Raw genomic sequence first — 23,693 nt, 5'->3', positions numbered from 1 at the left:
CCAAAGCACAATGAATTCTTTCTCATCAAAGCACAAATGTTGGAATAATGAAGCAACTGCATCTGTAGAGGGAATGTACAGACAATATTTGGGGTCAGGACCCTTTGACTGATCTCAGAGTCAGTTCTACACTTACTGACACCACAAGTATACACTGCATGTTTTCTCCCATTCTGATATAGTTTAGAGCTTTTAGGGTATTTTTAAATCCTTGATTGAACAGACATGAAAAGCTGGGAGCATATCGCCCTGTGATTGTCAATGAGGCGGCAATTAAAATGTGTCATTTTGACACTGATGTTGTGTACATTGCGTCTGACAGTGTTAATGCTAAGGATATTTGAAACCCCGTCACTCCTCATTACTGATGAGTTTTTTTATACCATATATTTCAGAGGAGCTTCGTGCAATCTCCGCCTCATTAATCATCCACATATTTCAGTGGTGTTGGAAGCAAGTCGGTGGGGAGTTTGCTACCCACACAGGGAAATCACGATATCTGCCCCCTCCCTATAATTTCTCCCTCTCATGGCAACCTCTTACGCAGTTTCTTCTAAGGTTGCCATGGGGAATGTCCTTCAGGTTTTGATGTTAATTTGTGATAAGTGCATTAGTTATAGTGCAGTGGAGGTTTCCAGCTCCCATGAGGAAGAGCATAGTTCCCACTTTAGCACAAAATCACACACCTCCACAATGCTGCTTTTAGTCTATTTTGAACTACATCACAATTTTCTATGTGGGAATCCATCTGGAGCTCCACTGTCAAATTGGATCCACCCACAAAACGTGAAATTGGCCAACAAGCTAACATGAGAATGATATCAGATTTATTTCTAATGGGAGCGAGAGGAAAAAATTCCAACTTTCAATGTCTTTGTGGCTCCCTTGGAAAGATCGACCTTAATGGCACTCTCCTCGGACTGACACGAAGCAGCTGCAGAAAAGGCAGTCAAGGAAGGGAGGGAATATTTGGTGGAGGGCAGACACTTTGATATTCTGTCGGTGTGGGTACCTCCCGACAGGACTGTCTGCCATGATCAACTCTTGCGCTGTGAGTGGCTCTTCATGCCACTGCAAGTGTGCGGTGAGCAATAAGCCAGAGACTGCAACAGGCACTCTGAGGCAAAAGGCATAAGAAAGCTGCAATTAAGCAATGATAGAGCAAGAGATGATGAGCAGAAACCAAGACTGTCAGATCCAGCGTACAAGACACAGATAAGGTCATAAGTGATAGGACCAGAATTAGGCCATTCGGCCCATCAAGTTTACTCCACCATTCAATCATGGTTAATCTATCCCTCCCTCCTAACCCCATTCTCCTGCCTTCTCCCCTTAACCCTTGACATCTACTTAATTAGGTGCTCCTAATTAATTGTTCGTGTCAAGTAAAGGTCATCGGTTGCACTCATAAGTTCCAATTTGTGTTGGTAAAGAAGAGACCATGAAGGGTATGATTTACAAAGTGATTTGCTGTGCAATTGATTGAGAATAATGCCAGATTTCCCAATTGTTTCAGTGTCACCTGGGAATGATTGTTCTGCAATCTTCCCAGGTTAAATCAATTTTATGCACCATTTGCTCGTTAAAAAAAGCAGGCACGGATGAATCTAATTTCTAGATTACCGACCTTGAGTGGAATGCACCATAGATTTGTCAAAATAATACAAGAACTCCAAGAATTAATTTGCAAGGAGTGATCACTGTATTTGGATTGTATTCCCAAACGGTCGGATGGTTGATTTGATTTATGTTTTCAAGGGGAACTGCTAGGATAGATATAGAGAACTATTTCTGCTGCTTGAGCAGCCTAAAACAAGGAACCATTGTCTAAAATAGGAACCAGGCACTAAAACATAAGAAACAAGGGTAGGCCAGTCGGCCCATTGTGCATGCTCAGCCATTCAATAAGATTGTGATTGATTTTTTACCTTTCGTCATAGGGGATCTACAATACTTACGCAGATTTATACATACATGCAGTTAACATTAGAAGTAAAACTGATTCACGCAGAGAGATCAGATGTCAGGCAGCCTTCTACTGAGTCAATGTCCCAGAGGTCTGGAATTAGGAGTACATGACAGTTTAATTTGAAACTTTATGGAGCTTAAACTTTTTTTTTAATGATCCTCGAGATTAGCATCTATAAGTATACTGCTGGAGGAACTTAGCATGCAAGACGTCATCAGTGGAGGCAAAGGTGAAGTCAGTATTTTGGGTTGAGATTTGCAACAAGTCTAGATGTTGCCTGACCCAGCGAGTTCATCCATCAGTTCAGATTTGTTCCAGATTCCTGCATCTGCAGTCTCTGAGATTAGGATGTTTCATTCCGTTTCAAAATAACACCAGAAATCTAAATGGCTTCCAATTAAAAACAGAAAACAGCTTTCGTATTATAACTGGATTTTGAGGAACAAGTGATAAAATTAGATAATGCTTGTGATGGTTTTCAGGTGAAATCGCATCCCCAGGAGATCACACACCCCTTCTATGCATTATTCATGCGTGAGAAAGTTTTTTTTCACACAGAGAGTGGTGAATCTGTGGAATTCTCTGCCACAGAAGGTAGTTGAGGCCAGTTCATTGGCTATATTTAAGAGGGAGTTAGATGTGGCCCTTGTGGCTAAAGGGATCAGGGGGTATGGAGAGAAGGCAGGTACGGGATACTGAGTTGGATGATCAGCCATGATCATATTGAATGGCCGTGCAGGCTCGAAGGGCCGAATGGCCTACTCCTGCACCTATTTTCTATGTTTCTATGTTTCTATATGTCTGTCCTTACTAATATGAACTGGAGCCCAACCTACAACCTTCCTTGAACAGTTAGGGTGGCACGGTGGTGTGGCAGTAGAGCTACTGCCTTACAGCACCAGAGACCCAGGTTCGATCCTGACTACGGATGCTTGTCTGGACAACAGAGTTTGTACGCTCTCCCAATGACCTGTATGGGTTTTCTTCGAGAGCTTCGGTTTCCTCCCACACTCGTACTACAAAGACGTACTGATTTGTAGGTTAATTGACGGTATAAATGTAAATTGTCCCTAGTGTGTGTAGGATAGTGTTAGTGTGCGGGGATCGCTGATCGCTGGTGCGAACTCGGTGGGCCGAAGGGCCTGTTTCCGCGCTTTATCTCTAAACTAAACTAAAGTTGAACAATCACAATACAATTATGAACACATCACACCACTCTGTGGCATTTATTGCAATTTAAATGTATTTTCTGCTGACACTGGGAGATTTAATGGGGCAGCTACAGAACTTAGTACAGGCTGCTTAAATAATTTCCAAAGTCCTTAAGTTGCACTTAAGTTAACAGTGACTGTTTTCCATAGTGCTTACCTGCTGAGATATTCAATCTGTGTCACCATTGGCAGTATTTGTCAGAGCTGTCTGTCTGGCCACTCTGGGGCATGAGCAGTGTATTGCAAAGACATGCCCAACAAAGAAACTACTGCCACAGAGTTCCTCCCCACGCCTCTCTGATGTGCAATACATTCCCAGGATCATGTTTTCCAAGATGTCATGAAACACTGCAGAGAGATCTTCGACTTTGCTCTCATGCGGTCCGCACTCTCTGAAGATCATGGTCACTTTGATGATTACCAAAGGGGCTATTTAAGTGGTTGCAGCAATTCTTTGCAGTTCCTCATAGTTTCCTGCGAACCACAGACTCTCCCATCAGAGAGGTCTTGCTCTGCTTCTTCCCTGACCAATTGACCGGACAATTTCAATCTGTTGTCTAGATTTTCCTTCCTCATGATAAGTCACCTCTCCAATTTTTGCTTTACCTTAAATATTATGCATGCTACATTGAGGTCTAAATTCTTTATACATAAACATAGCACAAAAAGTAAGGAAATTTGTGTTTGGTAGATTATTTCTTTGTTGTAACAATGCTTCTTGGCAATAAATCTTATACCATTGGAAAGCCTGTTTATTTCCCTTTTAAATGGTGCCACATTTGTAAGGAACATGCATTTGTGGGATGAGCAGCAGAGCTGAGTATATGGGTTGCGCCCATGAAAAATTTGCCAAATCTTCTCTGCCAATGCCAAACAGCTTATTCTGCTGTTGCTATTGACTCTTGTTTTGAGCTTCTGGTACCCCCAGGTGCTGACAATCAGGTGCCTGATTGGCATCTGATTGGCAGCATCTGTGAGCATGGGCCCTGCTACAGTGGTCAGTAGGTGTCTGCTCCAAGAATCAGCATGCCACGTTTGACTGATCTGGATAGGGCCCGTGCGATAGGGCAACTTCAAGCTGGTGTTCCGCAAAACCAAGTTGCGGCATTATTTGGAGTGAGCCCTAGTACCATCTCCAAAGTGAAGGCCAAGTTCCATATAACGGGGGATGTCAGAGACAGGCCGCGAAGTGGGCGTCCCAAGAAGACGACACCTGAAGAAGACCGTTTCCTCACCCTGTCAGCACTTAGGAACCGTAGGCTGTCTTCTACAGATTTGCAGTCAAGGTTTGCAGGATGATATGGCCGACGGCTCTCTGCCCAGACAATTCGGAACAGACTGCACGCAGCCGATCTCCAGTCTCATAGGGCTGCCAGGAGGCCTGCCATGACTGCCCTTCACCGTCAGGCCCGTTTGCGCTGGCGTCGGCAACACGTGCACTGGAACCTGAACATGTGGAGGAACGTTATGTTCAGCGATGAGTCCAGATTCTGCCTACGGCAGTTGGACCAAGGGTCAAAGTGTGGAGAAGACGCGGAGAATGCTATGCTGATTGCTGCACCGATAGAGTAACATCTTTTGGTGGAGGCAGTGTGATGGTGTGGGGCGGCATCTCCCTCACTGGAAAAATGAGGCTTGTCATCATTGGAGGCAATCTCAATGCAGAGAGATATCGAGATGAGATTCTGCAACCAGTGGCAATCCCATATCTCCACAGTCTGGGACCGAACTCTGTCCTCCAAGATGACAATGCTCGCCCCCACAGAGCAGGGTTTCTCAGAGACTACCTCCAGAATTTAGGAGTGGAGAGGATGGAATGGCCTGCCAGCAGTCCTGACCTCAACCCCATTGAACACTTGTGGGATCAACTTGGGCGTGCTGTTCGTGCCAGAGTGACCAACACAACCACGTTGGCTGACTTGCGACAAATGCTGGTTGAAGAATGGTATGCCATCCCACAACAGTGTATGACCAGGCTGGTGACCAGCATGAGGAGGAGGTGCCAGGCTGTTGTGGCTGTGTATGGTTCTTCCACACGCTACTGAGGCTCCTGTTTATTAAATGAATAAATTGTTAAATTGCCAATATGTCTTGTTTCTTCAGACTTCAATCATCCAATCCACCAAACAACACCGAACAAGAGTCAATGGCAGAATAAGCTGTTTGGCATTGGCAGAGAAGATTTGGCAGATTTTTCATGGGCGCAACCCACATACTCAGCTCTGCTGCTCATCCCACAAATGCATGTTCCTTACAAATGTGGCACCATTTAAAAGGGAAATAAACAGGCTTTCCAACGGTATAAGATTTATTGCCCAGAAGCATTGTTACAACAAAGAAATAATCTACCAAACACAAATTTCCTTACTTTCTGTGCTATGTTTATAAAATAGAAAGCAAGGGACTGAGTACTGTATCTCCACAGGTAACAAACTTCATGTCGTTAAAACACCTGTTAACCATTGCTTCATATCATCAATCAATTTTAGATCCAATTTGCCACAGGTTCTTGGATTCTAAGAGATTTTATATCTTTGACTCTCAAAAACCTTACTAAAATCCCAGTAGATTACATCAAATACATTGACCTCATTGTCCCTTAATGTTAACTCCTCTTCATCTACGTAAAACTGAATTGTTTATTCTCAAAAGCTCCAGCAAGCCTTTTGACATTTTAGTGAACTCGTTTGAATTATTCAAGTCTGTTTAAAATATTTTTCATAACAGGTTTTCCATTAAAATGCGTTGACAGTGATACGAAGTGTCGTGACCTGAATTCTTCTAAGATTTATATAAAGTTTCCCTTCTACACATAAAGCCTTGATTATCAAGTAATAAATTTCATCAGAGTTCATAGTAATATGTTTACCTCAGTCAAAATGAATCATGTGAAAACTTTCAAATGCCTCCACTTTAGGTCAACTATCAGGTAAACAAGTAATGGCAGCTGCTAGATCATAACCATTTCAGATCACATAATGCAATACTATTTTTAATATAAAAAAGCACTTTTTTAAACTTTACAATGACATATTTCTTAAATAAGGGCGAACATTTCTCTCAAATCAGTGCACTAAACCAATGCAGATGAGCTTTTGTGTGCACATAGCGCACTTTAACAAAGTCGACCCAAGTCTCCATACTACAACACATGGTGACCACCAAGCGTGCACAGTGAGATCAAATATGAAACATAAGGAGTTAGAAACACAAGAGACTGCAAGATGTTGGAATCTGGTGCAAGAAAAACCAAACCGCTGAAGGAACACAGCAGGTCAGGCAGCATCTACAGAGGGAAAGAAATTATCAAAGACTCGGGTCGAACATATGGTGTTTGACATGTTATTGGAGTGAAATTGATAAAGATTCACTCCACTGAAGTTGTTCTTCACTGAACAGTGCAAGCCTGCTTCTATGTTTGTGAAAGGGGATAAGACCGTGCCTATTTCCCTACCATGAATCTGAGGCAGTTGCTATCTTCTATGTGGGTCTTCCTTCAATTCATTTTCTTTGTATTTACAACCATTCTCTCATTATTTATATTGATTGGGTGTGGTATTTGCATCTCCTGACCTCTGATCTTGAGCCTCAAAATTGATAAAGATTCACTCTGCCTTTCACTGCTTTAAATTAATGAACAATTTGTCGGCCTATTAATATGTAATATGAACTCATAACATGAACAACAAAGTTCCTGATTACAAATGTCCACATTTTTCAATGGGTGACTGGTCAAAAATAAGTCTTCTTCATGAAAAGTGGACTTTAAATGAAATGGATTCAGATTTAAAATGACATTGCAAACCATGTTTGCAAAAAATGCTGGTTAATGAATTGTTTAGTAACTAAACATACAAATGGAGTACTCTTAGTTGTTAATTCGATGTATATAAGTTGGTAATCTGAACAGAACAATTTCAGAAAATATGAATTGAAACTTCCTTAATATGCTGACAGTAGATTGTACAAAAGTACCTGAACTTTATTTTAATACCTTTTACATAGAATTTATAGCATAGGAACAAATATTCAGACAATGTAATATCTCCATTTATCCTCCTGCAAGCTTTCGATCCTTTCTATCAACGTATCATCTTATTCCTTTCCCCAGCATTAATCAAAATGCAGCACAAAATGAGATGATGTAAGAAAACAGAGAATATTGGATACATTTTCCAGATCAGGCAGTGGAGCACTTCCAAAAGTTTCTGTTTTATTTCAGATTTCCCACATCTGCTGTATTTTACTTTTACACAATATGAAGTTTACCAAGTAAATAATAGAGGTAAAGAATTTAGTTGGAATTTGGATAATTCCGCAGGTGAATTAGGCACACTTAGTGTGCCAAACCATTATAATCTTCAATATTCCACATGGAATTAATAGAAATCTCCTCATTCTTATGATTGCAGTGGATCTGAACTTGCTGAAAGAGGAGGTGAGACTCTACAGTTGCACGCCACGTAACACATCGGTATCTCTGCGAGAGGAACTCAAACGAACTGATATTATCTACTGGCCTGGCTGTCTGCTGGTGAAGCGTTGTGGAGGCAACTGTGCTTGCTGCTCACTCGGTTGCCAAGATTGTCAGTGTGCCCCCATTAAAGTATCAAAAAAATATCATGAGGTATGACGGGTTCAATTATTATTTTCAAATAAATGCTTTAGTGTAATAAAATTGCACTGTAGCTGTTCAATAAGGCAGTTTTGAACTTTACGAGGAAACATGAAAAAGATGCACGCAAAAAGCTGGAGTAACTCAGCGGGACAGGCAGCATCTCTGGAGAGAAGGAATGGGTGACGTTCCTTGTTTCCAGAGATGCTGCCTGTCCCACTGAGTTACTTCAGCTTTTTGCGTCTATCTTCGGTTTAAACCAGCATCTGCGGTTCCTTCCTACACATGCAGATTTCTATACTTCAGAAGCTACAGTTTCAGCACATAAACATACAAAAAGATCTTGTCCTTTGAAATTCAACAAATTTATAATAGATCGATTAAGATTGCAGCTGATTCATAAATCCTATCCATAAAAGTGGGAATGAAGGTTTTTGTTTCCTGCTTAACCTGCATGACCTGCCTATCCAAATAACCCAACATCCATATGCTTTAAATATAAATAACTAATTTAAAAGTCTCAAAGTAAATATAATGCTGGAGTCCAAATGGTGCAAAAACTCACATTGAATATTTATTTCATTAATCATTGCAGAGACGAATTTAAGACCAAAGACTTTTTTCAATTCAAGTATGGTTGCGGGGAGGGGAGAAGCAAGGGGAGGGGATGATGGTACAAATATTCATACCAAAACAACAGAGAGAGCGAGGAAATTATAATTATAGCAGGGAACATATGATGAGCGTTTTTAGGCACTGGGTCTATATTCGCTGCAGTTTAGAAGAATGAGAGGGGAACTCATTGAAATGTACCGAATAGTGAAAGGCTTGGATAGAGTGGATGTGGAGAGGATGTTTCCACTGGTGGGAGAGTCTTGGACTAGAGGTCACAGCCTCAGAATTAAAAGATGTTCCTTTAGGAAGGAGATGAGGAGGAATTTATTTTTTCAGAGGGTGGTGTATCTGTTGAATTCTTTGCCACAGAGGGCTGTGGAGGCCAAGTCAATGGATATTTTTAAGGCATAGATAGATAGATTCTTGATTAGTACGGGTGTCAGGGGTTTTGGGGAGAAGGCAGGAGAATAGCGTTAGGAGTGAGTGATAGATCAGCCATGATTGAATGGTGGAGTAGACTTAATGAGCTGATTGGCCTAATTCTGCTCCTATCACTATGAACTGGGGATAAGGTGATTGGAAGAGGTTGAGGAAAGAGGAGCAGAAGAAAGGAATGACACATTGCTGAAGGGAAGTAGAGAAGAGTTTGCTGAAACATTGGGCATTAATTAGTTGCTTTCAGCATATCCCATAAAAGAATGTAGGGGTGATGGAAATCAATAAACATAGAAACATAGAAAATAGGTGCAGGAGGAGGCCATTCAGCCCTTCGAGCCAGCACCATCATTCATTGTGATCATGGCTGATCATCCACAATCAATAACCCTTGCCTGCCTTCTCCCCATATCCCTTAATTCCACTAGCCCCTAGAGCTCTATCTAACTCTCTCTTAAATCCATCCAGTGATTTGGCTTCCACTGCTCTCTGTGTCAGAGAATTTCACAAATCTCTGGGTGAAAAAGTTCTTTCTCGCCTCAGTTTTAAATGGCCTAGATGCAGTTAAATAAAGATGCAGTGAAATTTTCTAGTGAGCAATTTTCTAACGAAATCAAGTTTTCAATTACTTGCCTGACTAATTAAAATATAACGGGCCTACGTGACAAGTGTGTGATGTCCAGTTAAGAGCATCAGCTGTAAAAACAGTGATGCATTATCTATGTAAGACCTTAAAATCTCTTCACTTATATAATGAGAATGCTGAGAACTATTGCATCTCCATTACATATGTTTGACATATTTTTATTTGTTTTTACTGGATTTTTACTGTTAACATTCATTCCAGTAGCTTACCAGGTGTCAGAGCCTGAGAGTGCAATACATTTCATTGACAAATCAGGTTAATTGAGTTTCCAGATGACCAGAAGAGAAGATAGCCAATGTTGCACTAATTCCAAGATCATTTAAAAAAAAATGAAAATCACTTTAAAGAGCTTTTTTTGGAGCAGTAGTCTCTTTAAAGAACAGATGTATCATCTGGGTGTCTCTTTAGGTTTGTATTTGTATGCTGGAACAGGAAGATTTATAAGGTATCTGATAAAATTTAATCATAAGTAAAGTAAAGTCCCTTTATCCTACACAGTGATTTAATCTAATGGTCCATAACTCTTTCAGGTTCTTCAGCTACGATATAGGAGCCCTGGGAAACCACTACAGAAATCTCTTGCAGACGTTGGATTGGAGCACCATGAAGAATGCGGCTGTGTATGTAAAGGAAAAACAGGAGGTTAAATCAGTTTGGTCTTTAAAAGCATTTACCTTACAGAGAACTAAACCTTGGAGCAATAGGGCCCTTTGTGCATTATCTTTCTTAGAAATCACAGTCATCTCAGTTTTTTTGGATTTTTCCACTTCCTATCTTGTCAATGGATCTTGGGTAAAATCTAACTCTCCTGCCAATGAATGGAACTGCAAAATATTTATACAGGGGAAGAGTCCGGCAACCAAATGAAGATTGAAATGCTAGATGACAGCAAAGAAAATGGCTCTTGCAATGCACATCAGGTTACTTTTCTCTCTTTCGCCTTTGGAAAGATAAAAATGTCATTGGTTCACTGTTTCAGTTCTGAATCCAATAAAAGTTCAGAAAATATTTTCAGGAAAAACAGCTCACCTGGAGTCGCTGACTGTTGACTTCATTAACTTTGTGAGTTACAATACTCCGAGAAATTTTGCTGAAAACTCCGAGAAACTCTATTTGTTTCAGGCCGCTTCATCCTCAAGTGACATCATGTTCTCTGAGCATTAAACGTCTCTTCCAAGTACAATTTGTTAAGAGAATTGTACCTCTGTGACTTCAGACGCGAAGTCCTATCACGTGCATCCCAGTGAGGAATACATTGGGAAATACAGAATTTGATGATATTGAGGACTTTGATGGACTTTTCTGAGGGAATTGGCTGAAAATGTGTACATTTTAAAAAGTCTCCTCATTTAGGCTAATGTGGCTTAAGCTTCTTTTTTATATCACATTGAATGTATCTATTTTGTACCAAACTTATTTAAGAATTTAGCTTTTTGGATTCTCATGATTTACAGTACTTTGCAAAAAAGGGAAATGGGTAGATGTGGTTAAAAGCACATCCATATCATTGCACTGTTCAGATTGGTGCTGCATATGGAAGCTACTATTCCAAAGATCATTTTAACCAGAACTGCTACTCAGATGTTGATTTTGTCCATAAAATAATTGTAACTGTATTTTAGTTCAATACAGTTTTACTTGTGTAGGAAAAATAACTGCAGATGCTGGTTTAAATCGAAGGTAGACACAAAATGCTGGAGTAACTCAGCAGGACAGGCAGCATCTCTGGAGAGAAGGAATGGGTGATGTTTCAGGTCGAGACCCTTCTTCAGTCTGAAGAAGGGTCTCGGCCTGAAACGTCACCCATTTCTTCTCTCCAGAGATGCTGCCTGACCCGTTGAGTTACTCTAGCATTTTGTGTCTTCGTACAGTTTTACTTGTCTTCATTGCAAAGGCAAAATAATGAGAAAATATATTGACTTACAGTTTACATCTTTTCACTTGGTGTCAGTCAGTTACTAACCAAGCTGATAAATGATGATCATTTAACCACAATAATTGGATTACTATAAAGTTCAAAACAAGACAACAAAATCAGTTGCCTCGGAAATTGGACTAATTTTTCGATTAAAAAATCAATGCAAACAATTCTATAGCATTCAATTAAGAACAAAACAAACTGAAATCACCTGAACCTGATATTTATTTAATTTTAACTTACAGTAAATGTTAAAAACTCACGCGTATCAGCTAATGTAGCAGAAACTAGAATTGTAAAAGTTACAAATATTTCTGTATGTTATTCTTGATTCTTGGCCACGGAATAATCAATTATCTGCATATTTATTCTGTATATAGCGCTGTAATGACCTTAATTTTCATTTGAAATGCAAAACCCAGTCTCTCTTAAGGAATAAAGTGGGAAAAACTCTGTGCTTCCGTCAAATAAAAAAGAAAAGATGGACATTAGATTTTACTTGGAACATCAACAACTCTTGTAAAATCTATCCAAGGAACTTATTAAAACAATTCAAATTGAGAAACTTGTTTTGCAGTGAATCTTTGTAAAATATATAGCTAACAATGTCTTTTGGAGTAGTAAATTGTTGAACTAGAGTTCCTGATGCACTGTAGATATAAGATTTGTGATTGTGATACTGAGACCCATCCAAAGGCTAAAAAAAATCATCAAACGGCTCTAGAAATTCTTTTGTGTTATATACTTGATTTTGTAAAGTGTTATACGAATGAAAAATGCAGTTAAAACGAATGTTGATAAATAACATCTGTCGTGCTGAATGTGCAAAGGATTGCTGGCCTCCAAATGTAGAGGGGGTGATTGAATACGTTAATGCAGCACTCCCATTCCCCCAAATAAACATGGAGCTCTGCAGGAAATGTATAATATTCTTCACGGACAATGTCAAGCAAAGGGGGAGTTAATACAATAACTTGATTCAAAGGTAATCCATCGTTCCCCCTCTCCCTTACCTTCCAACTATCACAACTCACAGGATGCTGGCAGTTGGGGGACTTAGGCTACTCCCTCCTTCCATGGTTCCTCACCTACCCACCCACCCCCATCCCCCCCCCCCACCCCCCCCCCCATCCCCCCCCCCCCCCCCCCCGGCCGCCCATCCCCCAAAGCCCCTCCCAAAGATCCTTGTTGTGCTACAGTCTTGATGCTATCTGGGAAAGCTACAGAGGCACCAGATGTCAATGGAGAATGCCATCAGGGTCTGCAAGATATAAGCTTGGTGCCTTTAATGTCAAGGGTTTCCTTACAGAACTTGCCAGAGGGGCATCACACCTCATCATTATCATTTTAGCGTGCACCCTCCATGGCTTGGTCACAACGCTTGGTTTAGTTTGGTTTAGTTTAGAGATACAATGCGGAAACAGGCTCTTTGGCCCACTGAGTCCACACCAACCAGCAATTCCCGTACACCAGCACTATCCTACTCATGAGGGACAATTTACATTTTATTTACCCTTGCCGAATTAACCTAAAATCCTTACGTCTTTGGCGTGTGGGAGGAAGCTAGAGCATCCGGAGAAAAGCCATGAGGTCATAGGGAGAACGTACAAATGCCCGTGGTCAGGATCGAACCCGGGTCTCTAGCGCCATAAGGCAGCAACTCAACCGCTGCGCCACCGTGCTGCCCCAATGAGCTGACAGCCTGGCCTGTCACACTCCACAGCAGGAGGAAGAAGAGGATGGCAGGTGATGACAATGAAGACAAATTCTCTCTGTACATTCTGTGGGGATCCAGCAGCCTGGAGATATCATAAAAGATCTCCTCCATTTGATTTGCTACTGGACAAAAAGCATTTGCTTATCCCACGAACCTAGTCTAGTCACTCTAAGACTTTTGCATTTCAAATAACAAGATAACAAGATGACATGGTGACACATTAGTGCCTGGCGATGAGATCTACTCCAAATGCAAGTAATACCTCCACTAAATGCTCACTTACACCAAGCTGCCGCAAGTATGTGGAAGATTTCCAGAGCTGTTATTCCTTTTTTCCCCCAATTCCCTTCTAGTTGGAAAATCAATTTCTTGCTTGACTAAACTGTCACGGTTCCCTCTCACCGTAAACATATGTCCTCTGTGTGAGGCATTGTGGCTTGGGAAGCTATATGTAAGTGGAAAGTATACAGTTAATGGCAGGGCCTTTAAAAGTGATAATGCACAGAGGGACTTTAGGGTCTAAGTCCACAGCTCCCAGAAAATAATAATAGAAGTAGGTAGAGTGCTGAATTAGCCATATGGTATGTTTGTCTTCATCAATGTTTTGAGTGAAAGAGTTGGGAAGTCATGTTGTAGCTTCATAAAACTTTGGTTACATTTCATTTGGCATATTGAGCGTCAGTTCTCATTGCTCCCTTGCTTAGAGAAGGCTTGAGAGGGTGCAGAAAAGGTTTACCAAGATGCTGCCTGGATTAAAGGGTATTAGCTACATGGGGAGTTTGGATAAACTTGTTTTCTCTGAAGGGTAGAAAGTTGGGGGGAGACCTGGTAGAAGTTTATAAAGCTACTAGACCAAGTGGACCCGTTGGGCCCAAACCTGCATTGGTGCAGCACCCTCTCCCCCCCTTCCCCTTCCCCCCTCCTTCCCTCCCCCCCTCCCACCATCCCCCTGCCCCTCCCCCCTTCCCCTACCCCCTCACTCCATCCCCCTCAACCCCCCCTTATCCTCCCTCCAACCCCCCTCCCTCCCTAGGCGATAGATTTAAACTTTAAAATGCGAATAACTTTAAAAATATAACACCGATTTCAATGAAACTTCTTCCATTAGCACCAAATGGATGACGGTGAGTAAGGTGGGCCTAAAATTGTCGCGCTATCGTGAACCGTTTTGGCTATAGTTCAGGAACAAACAAACAAACAAACGAGAGTTTTAGTATATAGATGAGAGACATAGATAGGGTAAATGGCCAGAATCTTTTCCCAGGGTGGAAGTGGAAAAGTCAAATACTAATAGCTCTAAAATGAGAGGAGGGGAAGGATTAAAGTGGTGCGGGCAAATTTTTATGCAGGGAGCGATATGCACCACCGGGGGTGGGGGTGGAAGCAGATATGATGTGGAATTTAATATGCTTTTAAGCACATATATATGCAGGGAATGGAGGAGTATGGATCATGTGCAGGCAGAAGGGATTAGTTTAAGTTGGCATTTTGTTCGACACAGATATTGAGGGCCGATGGGCTTGTTCCTGTGCTGCTCAATGTTCTATGTTCATATTTCCACTAATATATCATTGAGATTTAGGTTCTGGGAGCATTTTTTTTATTATTGTGCTCATGTATTAGCTGAAATCAGTTTTTTTAGACTACTGCAGTAAAAAAACAAAGAAAGGTATTATGCAGGGATCAGGGTCAGACTCGTAAATTTATATTTTATGGCTTTTCTTTAAGTGCCTTTGCTATCTATAAAGAGTCAGCTAACTGTGATCTGGACTTCAAACTGATTCATACCGAACTGGTTTTCATTTCCAGGAAGTATTTTCTGCAACGAGGTCGCCATGTAACCTTGAAATCCCATTTTAGATAATCCTTTGTATAATTAACTTCCAGATGTTTTTCAAAGTTACGGGTTTTTCAATTAACACGGTGTCTTTCTGATTTCAGTTTTATTTTCCCCAAGAAATGTCAAGATACCACCATTGTTTTGTAATGCCGTAGTTTTCACAAAACCTCAGGGAAGAGGAAATGCATCAGGATGTCCCCACCTGGATAGGGCCAAGGATTCTTAGGGTTTTAGACAGCATCCTTCAGTAGAGCAGATGGGCACAGAATGGATCATAGGAATGTTATTCATCCATTCCTTCTCTCCTGAGATGCTGCCTGACCTGCTGAGTTACTCCAGCACTTTGTGAAATAAACACCTTCGATTTGTACCAGCATCTGCAGTTATTTTCTTATATTATTCAGCATGGTAATGACAGCAAACTACAAAAGGAAATATTAAAGCAGAGATAATTTCTCTGATTTTATTGGGAATTAAGTCCTAAAACCGATGGAACGGGCAGCAAAAGTGGAGTCACTGGGTGTGGTGTTAAATTACACTACATATTGGCACAACAATGGAGTTGCTGCCTTATGGCGCCAGAGACCCCAGTTCAATCCTGGCTACAGGTGCTGCCTGTACAGAGTTTGTACGTTCTCTCTTTGAGAACTCTCATGGGTTTTCTCCAGATGCTCTGGTTTACTTCCACATCCCGGACAGGCAGGTTTGCAGGTTGCAGGTTGAATTGGCCTCTGGAAATTGTGTAGGATAGAGCTAGTGTACGGGGTGATTGCTGGTTGGCGAGGACCCAGTGGGCTGAAAACCACAGACAGATGAATTACAGGAGAAATGGCCAGTTCTGATATATACAGAGAAAGTAGGAAAGTTGGAGAAGGTGACACTGGGCCCTGAAAGTTGCAATATACCCAGACAGAAGATGATATGGTGTTTCCCAAGCGTATGTTGGACCTCATTATAATAGTGCAGGAAGCCACAGAAAGAGTGAGAATTGGGTGCAGAATTAAGGTGGTAGGCAAAAGGAAACTCATATTTGCACTTGCAGACTGAACTCAAATGTGGTTCAAAGCTTTATTCTCCTGCTCTTTCTAAGCACTCTTAGTCCTGTCAGTCCTGCCAAAATCGCTGCCTCCAAGTCCACTCCCCCTTCACTCTGGGGACTGGGCAAAATGGAATCATAAGTTCATAAATGATAGGAGTAGAATTAGGCCATTAAGCCCATCAAGTCTACTCTGCCATTCAATCATGGCTGATCTATCTCTCCCTCCTAACCCCATTCTCTTGCCTTCTCCCCACAACCTCTGACACCCGTACTAATCAATAATCTATCTATCTCTGCCTTAAATATATCCATTGACTTTATCTCCACAGCCTTCGGTGGCAAAGAATTCCACAGATTCACCACCCTCTGATTAAAGAAATTCCTCCTCATCTCCTTCGTAAAAGAACGTCTTTTAATTCGGAGGCTATGACCTCTAGTCCTAGACTCTCCCACTAGTGGAAACATCCTCTCCACATCCACTGTATCTAAGCCTTTCGCCATTCTGAACGTTTCATTCTTCTAAACTCCAGCGAATATAGGCCCAGTGCTGTCAAGCGCTCATCATATGTTAGTGCAGGATCCAAACACACGAGCATCAACTAAATTTCCTCTGCAACACCCGTCCTTTTAGTACCCTTTGTTTAGGAAGGAACTGCAGATACTGGTTTAAACCGAAGATAGACACAAAAAGCTGGAGTAACTCAATGGGTCAGACAGCATCTCTGGAGAGAAGGATTGGCTGATGTTTCGGGCCGAGACCCTTCTTCAGACCTTTTGTTGGTGAGTACGATCAAAAAAGATGTACAAGTGTGAAGTTGGTGCAAATGCAGGAATTCTTTTACTACTGCCAATTTTACCAAAGTAAATCGGGTGACGTATATGATGCTCAGGTTATTTGGGGCCTTTTCTATGGCTAGTAGTTAGAGGGGTTCCCAGAACCAGGAAAAAATTCCATGGGTGCTGAGAGATTAAGTTTGGGCTCCTGCTGAAAATGAGACTTTTCAAAGCGTGTATTAAAGGCATTGATTTTATCTGGAAATTATGCGTCATTGCACTTATGCTACCCAGTTTCGCCTTGTTGGAGGTGTAAGAGTGCACAGCCTGTAATAGCTGTCAAACGTTTGTCCATGACTCAAACTTGGCACAAAATTTGTCTCTTAACGCTAGTGATGTCTATCAGGAAGTCATTCCTGGACTTAATATATGATAATGGTTCACCAGTGTTAAACACTACCGATCAGGCCCTCAGCAGATTGAAGAGTCTCCTGCTTTATCCAGGGTGTCAGGTTGGGAAGATTCAGAATATTTTTGTTGGTACACACTCATCCACGCATTTCATTATGAAATTGGTAACAATGTGACATATTCTCTCACGTCTGCCGGAGCAGATCCAGGTCATTGATTCAATCCATATGAACAAGGCATAGTTCACCAATTCAAAGCGAGTCTCGCAACCACTCCGCTACCTCCTCTGACCTGCATTTCATGGTTCTCTTTGCTAGTACCATGCTCTTCAGCCATTGTCAATACGCAGGAAGAAGAAGCACTGCCTGGTTTTCAGATAGACCAAAGTATAGACAAGGGAAGGAACGGGAGGCATTCTTGATGGTGGGATAGCAGTAGTCGAGTGCATTGAGTCTTCTAGTGTTGATGGTGATGTGTCAATGGTAGTTTGGCAGATACCACTTCAAGCTAGCCTGGTTAAGTCCCCAGTGTTAACCTAACAGGTTAATTGTGAGTGGGAAGGAACTGCAGATTCTGGTTTACACCGAAGGTAGGCACAAAATGCTGGAGTAACTCAGCGGGGCAGGCAGCATCTCTGGAGAAAAGGAATAGGTGACGTTTCGGGACAAGACCCTTCCTTCAATCCAGAGATGCTGCCTGTCCTGCTGAGTTACCCCAGCATTTTGTGTCTATTTCAGATTAATTGTGAGCTTTGACAATGTCTGAACCAGCTAGTATTGTGCATTCAGATTTTTTGCTTGTCGAAGATAAGTTAGTCCAAACTCCCCATGAGACCAAGCTTCTCTGTTCTGGTGATCTGCTTGGCCATAGCTTGATCACACATCCTGTCTGAAGAAAGGTCTCAACCTGAAACATCACCCATTCCATCCCGAGATGCCGCCTGAGTTACTCCAACTTTTTGTGTCTATCCCTGCAATTGGTATGTCCATTGTAGAGGAAGCCACATTGTGAACACAGAAGTGCAAGTGAATTGCTGTTTCATCTATATATATCGGGTTTTAGAGTGGTGAGAAGGGTAGCGGTGAAAGAATGGGTGCTGTCACTTTTTCAGTTGCTTCCTTTTGCAGAAAAATGTAAAGCACTGATCACTGTTTAAAAAATAAGGGGCCACTCTTGTGTCAGCAATATGAGTTAAAGATGAAACAGAATCTCTACTCTCAAGATAGTTACACATTGTTGGAACCCCCCTCTGTAACAGTAACATGTAATCGGTCTTTGAATATTTGTAAGGCAGAGGCACAGGAAGCAACGCAGCGCAGGAACAGGAAGCAATGCAGCGCAGGAACAGGAAGCAATGCAGCGCAGGAACAGGAAGCAATGCAGCGCAGGAACAGGAAGCAATGCAGCGCAGGAACAGGAAACAATGCAGCACAGGAACAGGAAGCAATGCAGCGCAGGAACAGGAAGCAATGCAGCGCAGGAACAGGAAGCAATGCAGCACAGGAACAGGGAGGAATGCAGCGCAAGAACAGGAAGCAATGCAGCGCAGGAAGCAATGCAGCGCATAAACAAGAAGCAATGCAGCGCAGGAACAGGAAGCAATGCAGCGCAGGAACAGGAAGCAATGCAGCACAGGAACAGGAAGCAATGCAGCGCAGGAACAGGAAGCAATGCAGCGCAGGAACAGGAAGCAATGCAGCGCAGGAACAGGAAGCAATGCAGCGCAGGAACAGGAAACAATGCAGCGCAGGAACAGGAAGCAATGCAGCGCAGGAACAGGAAGCAATGCAGCGCAGGAACAGGAAGCAATGCAGCGCAGGAACAGGAAGCAATGCAGCGCAGGAACAGGAAGCAATGCAGCGCAGGAACAGGAAGCAATGCAGCGCAGGAACAGGAAGCAATGCAGCGCATGAACAGGAAGCAATGCAGCGCAGGAACAGGAAGCAATGCAGCGCATGAACAGGAAGCAATGCAGCGCAGGAACAGGAAGCAATGCAGCGCAGGAACAGGAAGCAATGCAGCGCAGGAACAGGAAACAATGCAGCGCAGGAACAGGAAGCAATGCAGCGCAGGAACAGGAAGCAATGCAGCGCAGGAACAGGAAGCAATGCAGCGCAGGAACAGGAAGCAATGCAGCACAGGAACAGGAAGCAATGCAGCGCAGGAACAGGAAGCAATGCAGTGCAGGAACAGGAAGCAATGCAGCGCATGAACAGGAAGCAATGCAGCGCAGGAACAGGAAGCAATGCAGCGCAGGAACAGGAAGCAATGCAGCGCATGAACAGGAAGCAATGCAGCGCAGGAACAGGAAGCAATGCAGCGCAGGAACAGGAAGCAATGCAGCGCAGGAACAGGGCCTTCAGCCCACAATGTCTGTGCTGAAAATGAAGCCAAAATAAACTAATCTCCTCTGCCTGCACATGAACCCTGTCCCTCCATTTCCTGCCTATTTAAAACCCTCTTGCATCACTATCATATCTCCCACCACCAACTCTGGCAGCACGTTCCAGGCACCCGTTCCCCTCTGTGTAATGAACTTTGGCCTGCATATCTCCTTCAAACTTCTCTTACCTAAAAGCTGTGCCATCTAATCTTTGACTTTTCAATGCTGAAAGAAGGAGGTTCTGATTGATGAAGATAGACACAAAATGCTGGAGTAACTCAGCGGGACAGGCAGCATCTCTGGAGAAAAGGAATAGCTGCTGTTTCGGGTCGAGACCCTTCTGATTGTCCAGCCTATCTGTGCCTCTCATAAATTGTTATCCTTCTGTCAGGTCTTCCCTTAGCCACTGGCATTCCAGAGAAAACAATCAAAGTTGATCCAACTTCTCTTTGTAGCTAATACCTCCTAATCTAGGTAGCATTCTGATAAACCTGCACCTCGTCAAAACCTCTACATACTTCCTTCGACGGGGCAACCAGACCTGAACGCGAGACTGCAAATGCATCCAAAACAAAATCTTACACTCAATGCATCATCCAACAAGAGCAAGCATACCATACACCTTCATTGCCACTCTTGTCTTCTTGTGTTGCCACCTTCCGGGAGCTATAGACCCTGACCACAAGATCCATCTGCACATCAAAACTGCAAATGGTCTTATCCTCAATTATAAACATTCCCCTTACATTCAAACTTCTCAAGCGAAACATCTTGTACTTGCTTAAATTAAACGCCATCAGCCATTTCTCCGCCCATTTATGTAAGTTATCTGCATCCTGTTGTAGACAGCCTTCCTCACGTTCTTCAACTCCAGCACTCATGATGTTGTCAATCTATATATATATAGATATATTGTCAACAACTGGGATCCCAGCACAGATGCGGAAATCCACTGGTCATCTTTTTGGCTGACCTTTACTGTCCGTGTCTCGGGCAAAACTATATTACAAACATTTACATTTTTCATGTCTACCTATACACTTACACCTTATCCCAGGCCGATGCCTCCGCCATCCTCCTACTGGTGTCAGCTTTAATGTAGGACATGAAAACAAAACAACAGCAAAACGATACATTTTGTACATTCCTTCAAAACAATCACTCTTTATACAATTTTGAAAAAGGACAATGCAAAACACAGTTCACTCGGTGCGGAGGGGGCCCGTCCTCCTAGCAGCTTTCGGCTGGGTCCTGCTCGCCCACCCGCACGTAACGGTCTCTCCATTCTCCTTGATATACCCGGTTAGTCTTTCAGTTTCCCTGGGGCACCACTCCGGCAACCGCACCTCGGTGAGGTTTAAAATCACCGAGGCTACCGCGTAGTGCACCCCCTGGTACAATACCTGGTCAGTCGGTTTCAGTACCAGGCCATTCCCGGGTCCCCTAGTGGTTTTAGGGCACTCACCCTCCTGTGCTACTGCCAGCGGAACTGTGGGAGGTGTCGTGCGTGGCCGTGTGATGAGTTCAGTGGCGTTTACCGGGATCGGGAAAAAGGGGGATCCCACAAGCCCGCGAGCTAACATCCCACCTCATCCCCTTTCCGTCATCCTGCCACTGTCTGCCCGTGGGGCAGCGATACCTCGAACCCCACATACACATATAGATCCCCTCATCCGGTTCCCACCATTTGTCCCAACACACACTCAACTGTTCATTAGTCCCAGAAATAGTTCTGTGAGTGTTGTTGTCAAGTCTCTCCCACTCAACAGTGGAGTTGGCCATTGTCCTGCTCGTTTTCCTCAGCCACCACCGCCTGCTCGCGGGGACCTTCCCCGTGCATACCAGGCAGATCCTTTTGCCAACGGTGGCGCTGATCTTTTGGGCGATGATCTTGACTCTCGGGCACAATAACGAAGTGTACTGATAAGCAAAGCCTGAGGCGCTGGAATAGTCTGAAGAGTTCGATCCCAGCCACCCCGGCCACCGGCCTTCATGAAAGTAAACTGCGGTCTCCTCCGCTTCTCTCCATCCAGTCCCATCGGTCACGATGGGAGCCGTGTCCCCGGAGCATCCGTAGACGATGATGTCCTTGGTGCGGCCCCGATAGGCCCACCCACATCCGATCGCCGTGGCAACGATCCACCATATGAGTGCCTCCTTCCGCTCCAGAAAACAGATAAAATATGGTATAGCCAGCCTCTTGGGGAGCGCTTGGCTTTGTTAACGCCCCTGTGGGCGGGTCTCTTGACCCCCAGCCTGCACCCCACACCCACACATCCTGGACGCATCAACTTTATCTAAACTCTAAACTATCCCCACAAACTTATCCATATTACTTATCCTTATCTATATTACTTATCCTTATCTATATTACTTATCCTTATCTATATTACTTATCCTTATCTATATTACTTATCCTTATCTATTCTAAAATATAATACAGCGCCGCCTTCCCAGGGCGGCTCAGCTAATCCCTGTCAGGGCTGCAGCGGGTCGTCCCCTGCGGCTGCACCACGCTGTCTCCCACCTTTGATCCTCCGCAGCCTGTCGCTGCCTGTCGGGGGCTAAATCTCCTCTGAAGCGATAACTCCCTCCTCCTCACTTGGCTCCCGTACCTCGGGGCGTGATTGACCCCTGGCCAAAACTTTCTAGGTTGGGGTTCCCTACTAGACCTACGGAGAGTCACCTTAGACACTGCCCCCTGGACAGCCTGGCTGAGGACCGGCTCCTGCCGTGCCGCAGCTCGGGTACCCCCCGCAGCTGCCGACCCTGGCCCCTCCTCATCCAGCTCTGCCCCCTTGGTGCCTCACCCTGCCTGTACCTACAGGTGGTGAGCCTCCGCCCGCTACCGCCGCCTTCCTGGTGCTTGAGTCAGGGACGTTACTGTCATCCCCCTCCGACTCCTCCTCCTCCGTAATGGGATCCAGCCCCTGGTCGAGCTGATCAGGCTCTTCCTCGTCTGAATCCCACCCAAAACGCGAGACTCTCCATTCCTGGAGAATGTCCTCTCCCCTCACGCAGGCAACCTTGCCTGTCTGCGTGACCTGCCTCATCCTTGGCTGTGAGTCCCCACTCCCAGGGCTGGCCCCTGTGGTAGACCCCTGTGCTCCAGGCGTATAACTACCTACCCTACCACAATTGTGTTTGTGGGTCGCAAACGCGTTCAGGTTGTTCCCCACACACTCTTGCAGTTCGGCCGGGACCTCCGCCACCATGCGCTCGAGGTCGTAACCCTCGGGCGGCTTCATGGTGCACAGAGTCCCTTTCCCCTCTTTTCCCCTAATCCCCTTCCCATCCCCTGCTGTCCATTTCATCAGAATACACTCCCATGTGGTGCGGAATGTTCCCAAATGAATGGACAGCGGGATGGAACGCGCGCCAGCCTGTTTCTTCCCTGTGAACCCCGCCAGTGCGAAATGGACCCCTGTGGACAGGGAAGAGTCAAAGGGTTCCTCTGTGTGGACCACGGTGCATGAAGCCCCCGTGTCCAACAGATAATTGCCCCTTTGCCTCTCCACTACCATCGCCACAAGCGGCCTCTTCCACGCATCGTAGCGGAGAGGACACAGATAGGCAGTCTGCGCGGGCTGATGTCATTGGGGAATGTCCAGTGCCCCCCCTGCACCCGGGGAGCCGGTAGAGACTGCCACCTTCCCCTGTGCGGCCATGAGGGACTGCATCACCTCGATCATTGTTTCAATAATCTCGGGCTTAACTGGGACATCGGCGCGCAGGGTGGTGCAAACCCTTTCTTCCTTAATGTGGACCCTGCAATCCTTCCGCCAGTGTCCCACCTTACCGCACCTGAAACACTTGGACTGTGCGGTAGGGTTACCCTCCTGTCGCCATTCCTTTTGGACCGGTGCAGTAGCCTCCGCTACGTGCACCTTCCCTGTTACGAGTCGGGTAGACGTGCTCCGGGTGTTCCTATACCCTACCGTGAGACGGTCCAAAACCGCCTCCTCTGTACTATTTGTGGGATCAAACCAGGCTTTCGCCTGCTCCCTGACGGCCGCCAGGCTGTTTGATACCAAACATCGGAGCCACTGGGCTCTCCCATTCCCGACCAGGACATCCCACGCGGGGACGTGCGGGCAACTGCTCTGGTATACTGACCACA

At 44.2% G+C, this 23,693-nt stretch overlaps 1 protein-coding gene across 1 annotated transcript in view; it reads left to right on the top strand.

The window, feature by feature from the left end:
* Window positions 1-11,228, top strand: part of pdgfc (platelet derived growth factor c) — a 247,650-nt gene extending 236,422 nt beyond the window's left edge. Inside the window, exons 6-7 of the mRNA XM_078406472.1 lie at window positions 7,593-7,807; window positions 10,022-11,228. Coding sequence (XP_078262598.1) covers window positions 7,593-7,807; window positions 10,022-10,138 — 332 coding nt within the window. The 3' untranslated portion in view covers window positions 10,139-11,228. The remainder of the gene's footprint in view (window positions 1-7,592; window positions 7,808-10,021) is intronic.
* Window positions 11,229-23,693: the final 12,465 nt, after the last annotated feature.

Source organism: Rhinoraja longicauda, chromosome 1 (genome assembly GCF_053455715.1).
Source record: "Rhinoraja longicauda isolate Sanriku21f chromosome 1, sRhiLon1.1, whole genome shotgun sequence".
Classification (NCBI taxonomy): Eukaryota; Metazoa; Chordata; class Chondrichthyes; order Rajiformes; family Arhynchobatidae; genus Rhinoraja; species Rhinoraja longicauda.
This window is presented reverse-complemented; position numbering and strand designations above follow the sequence as displayed.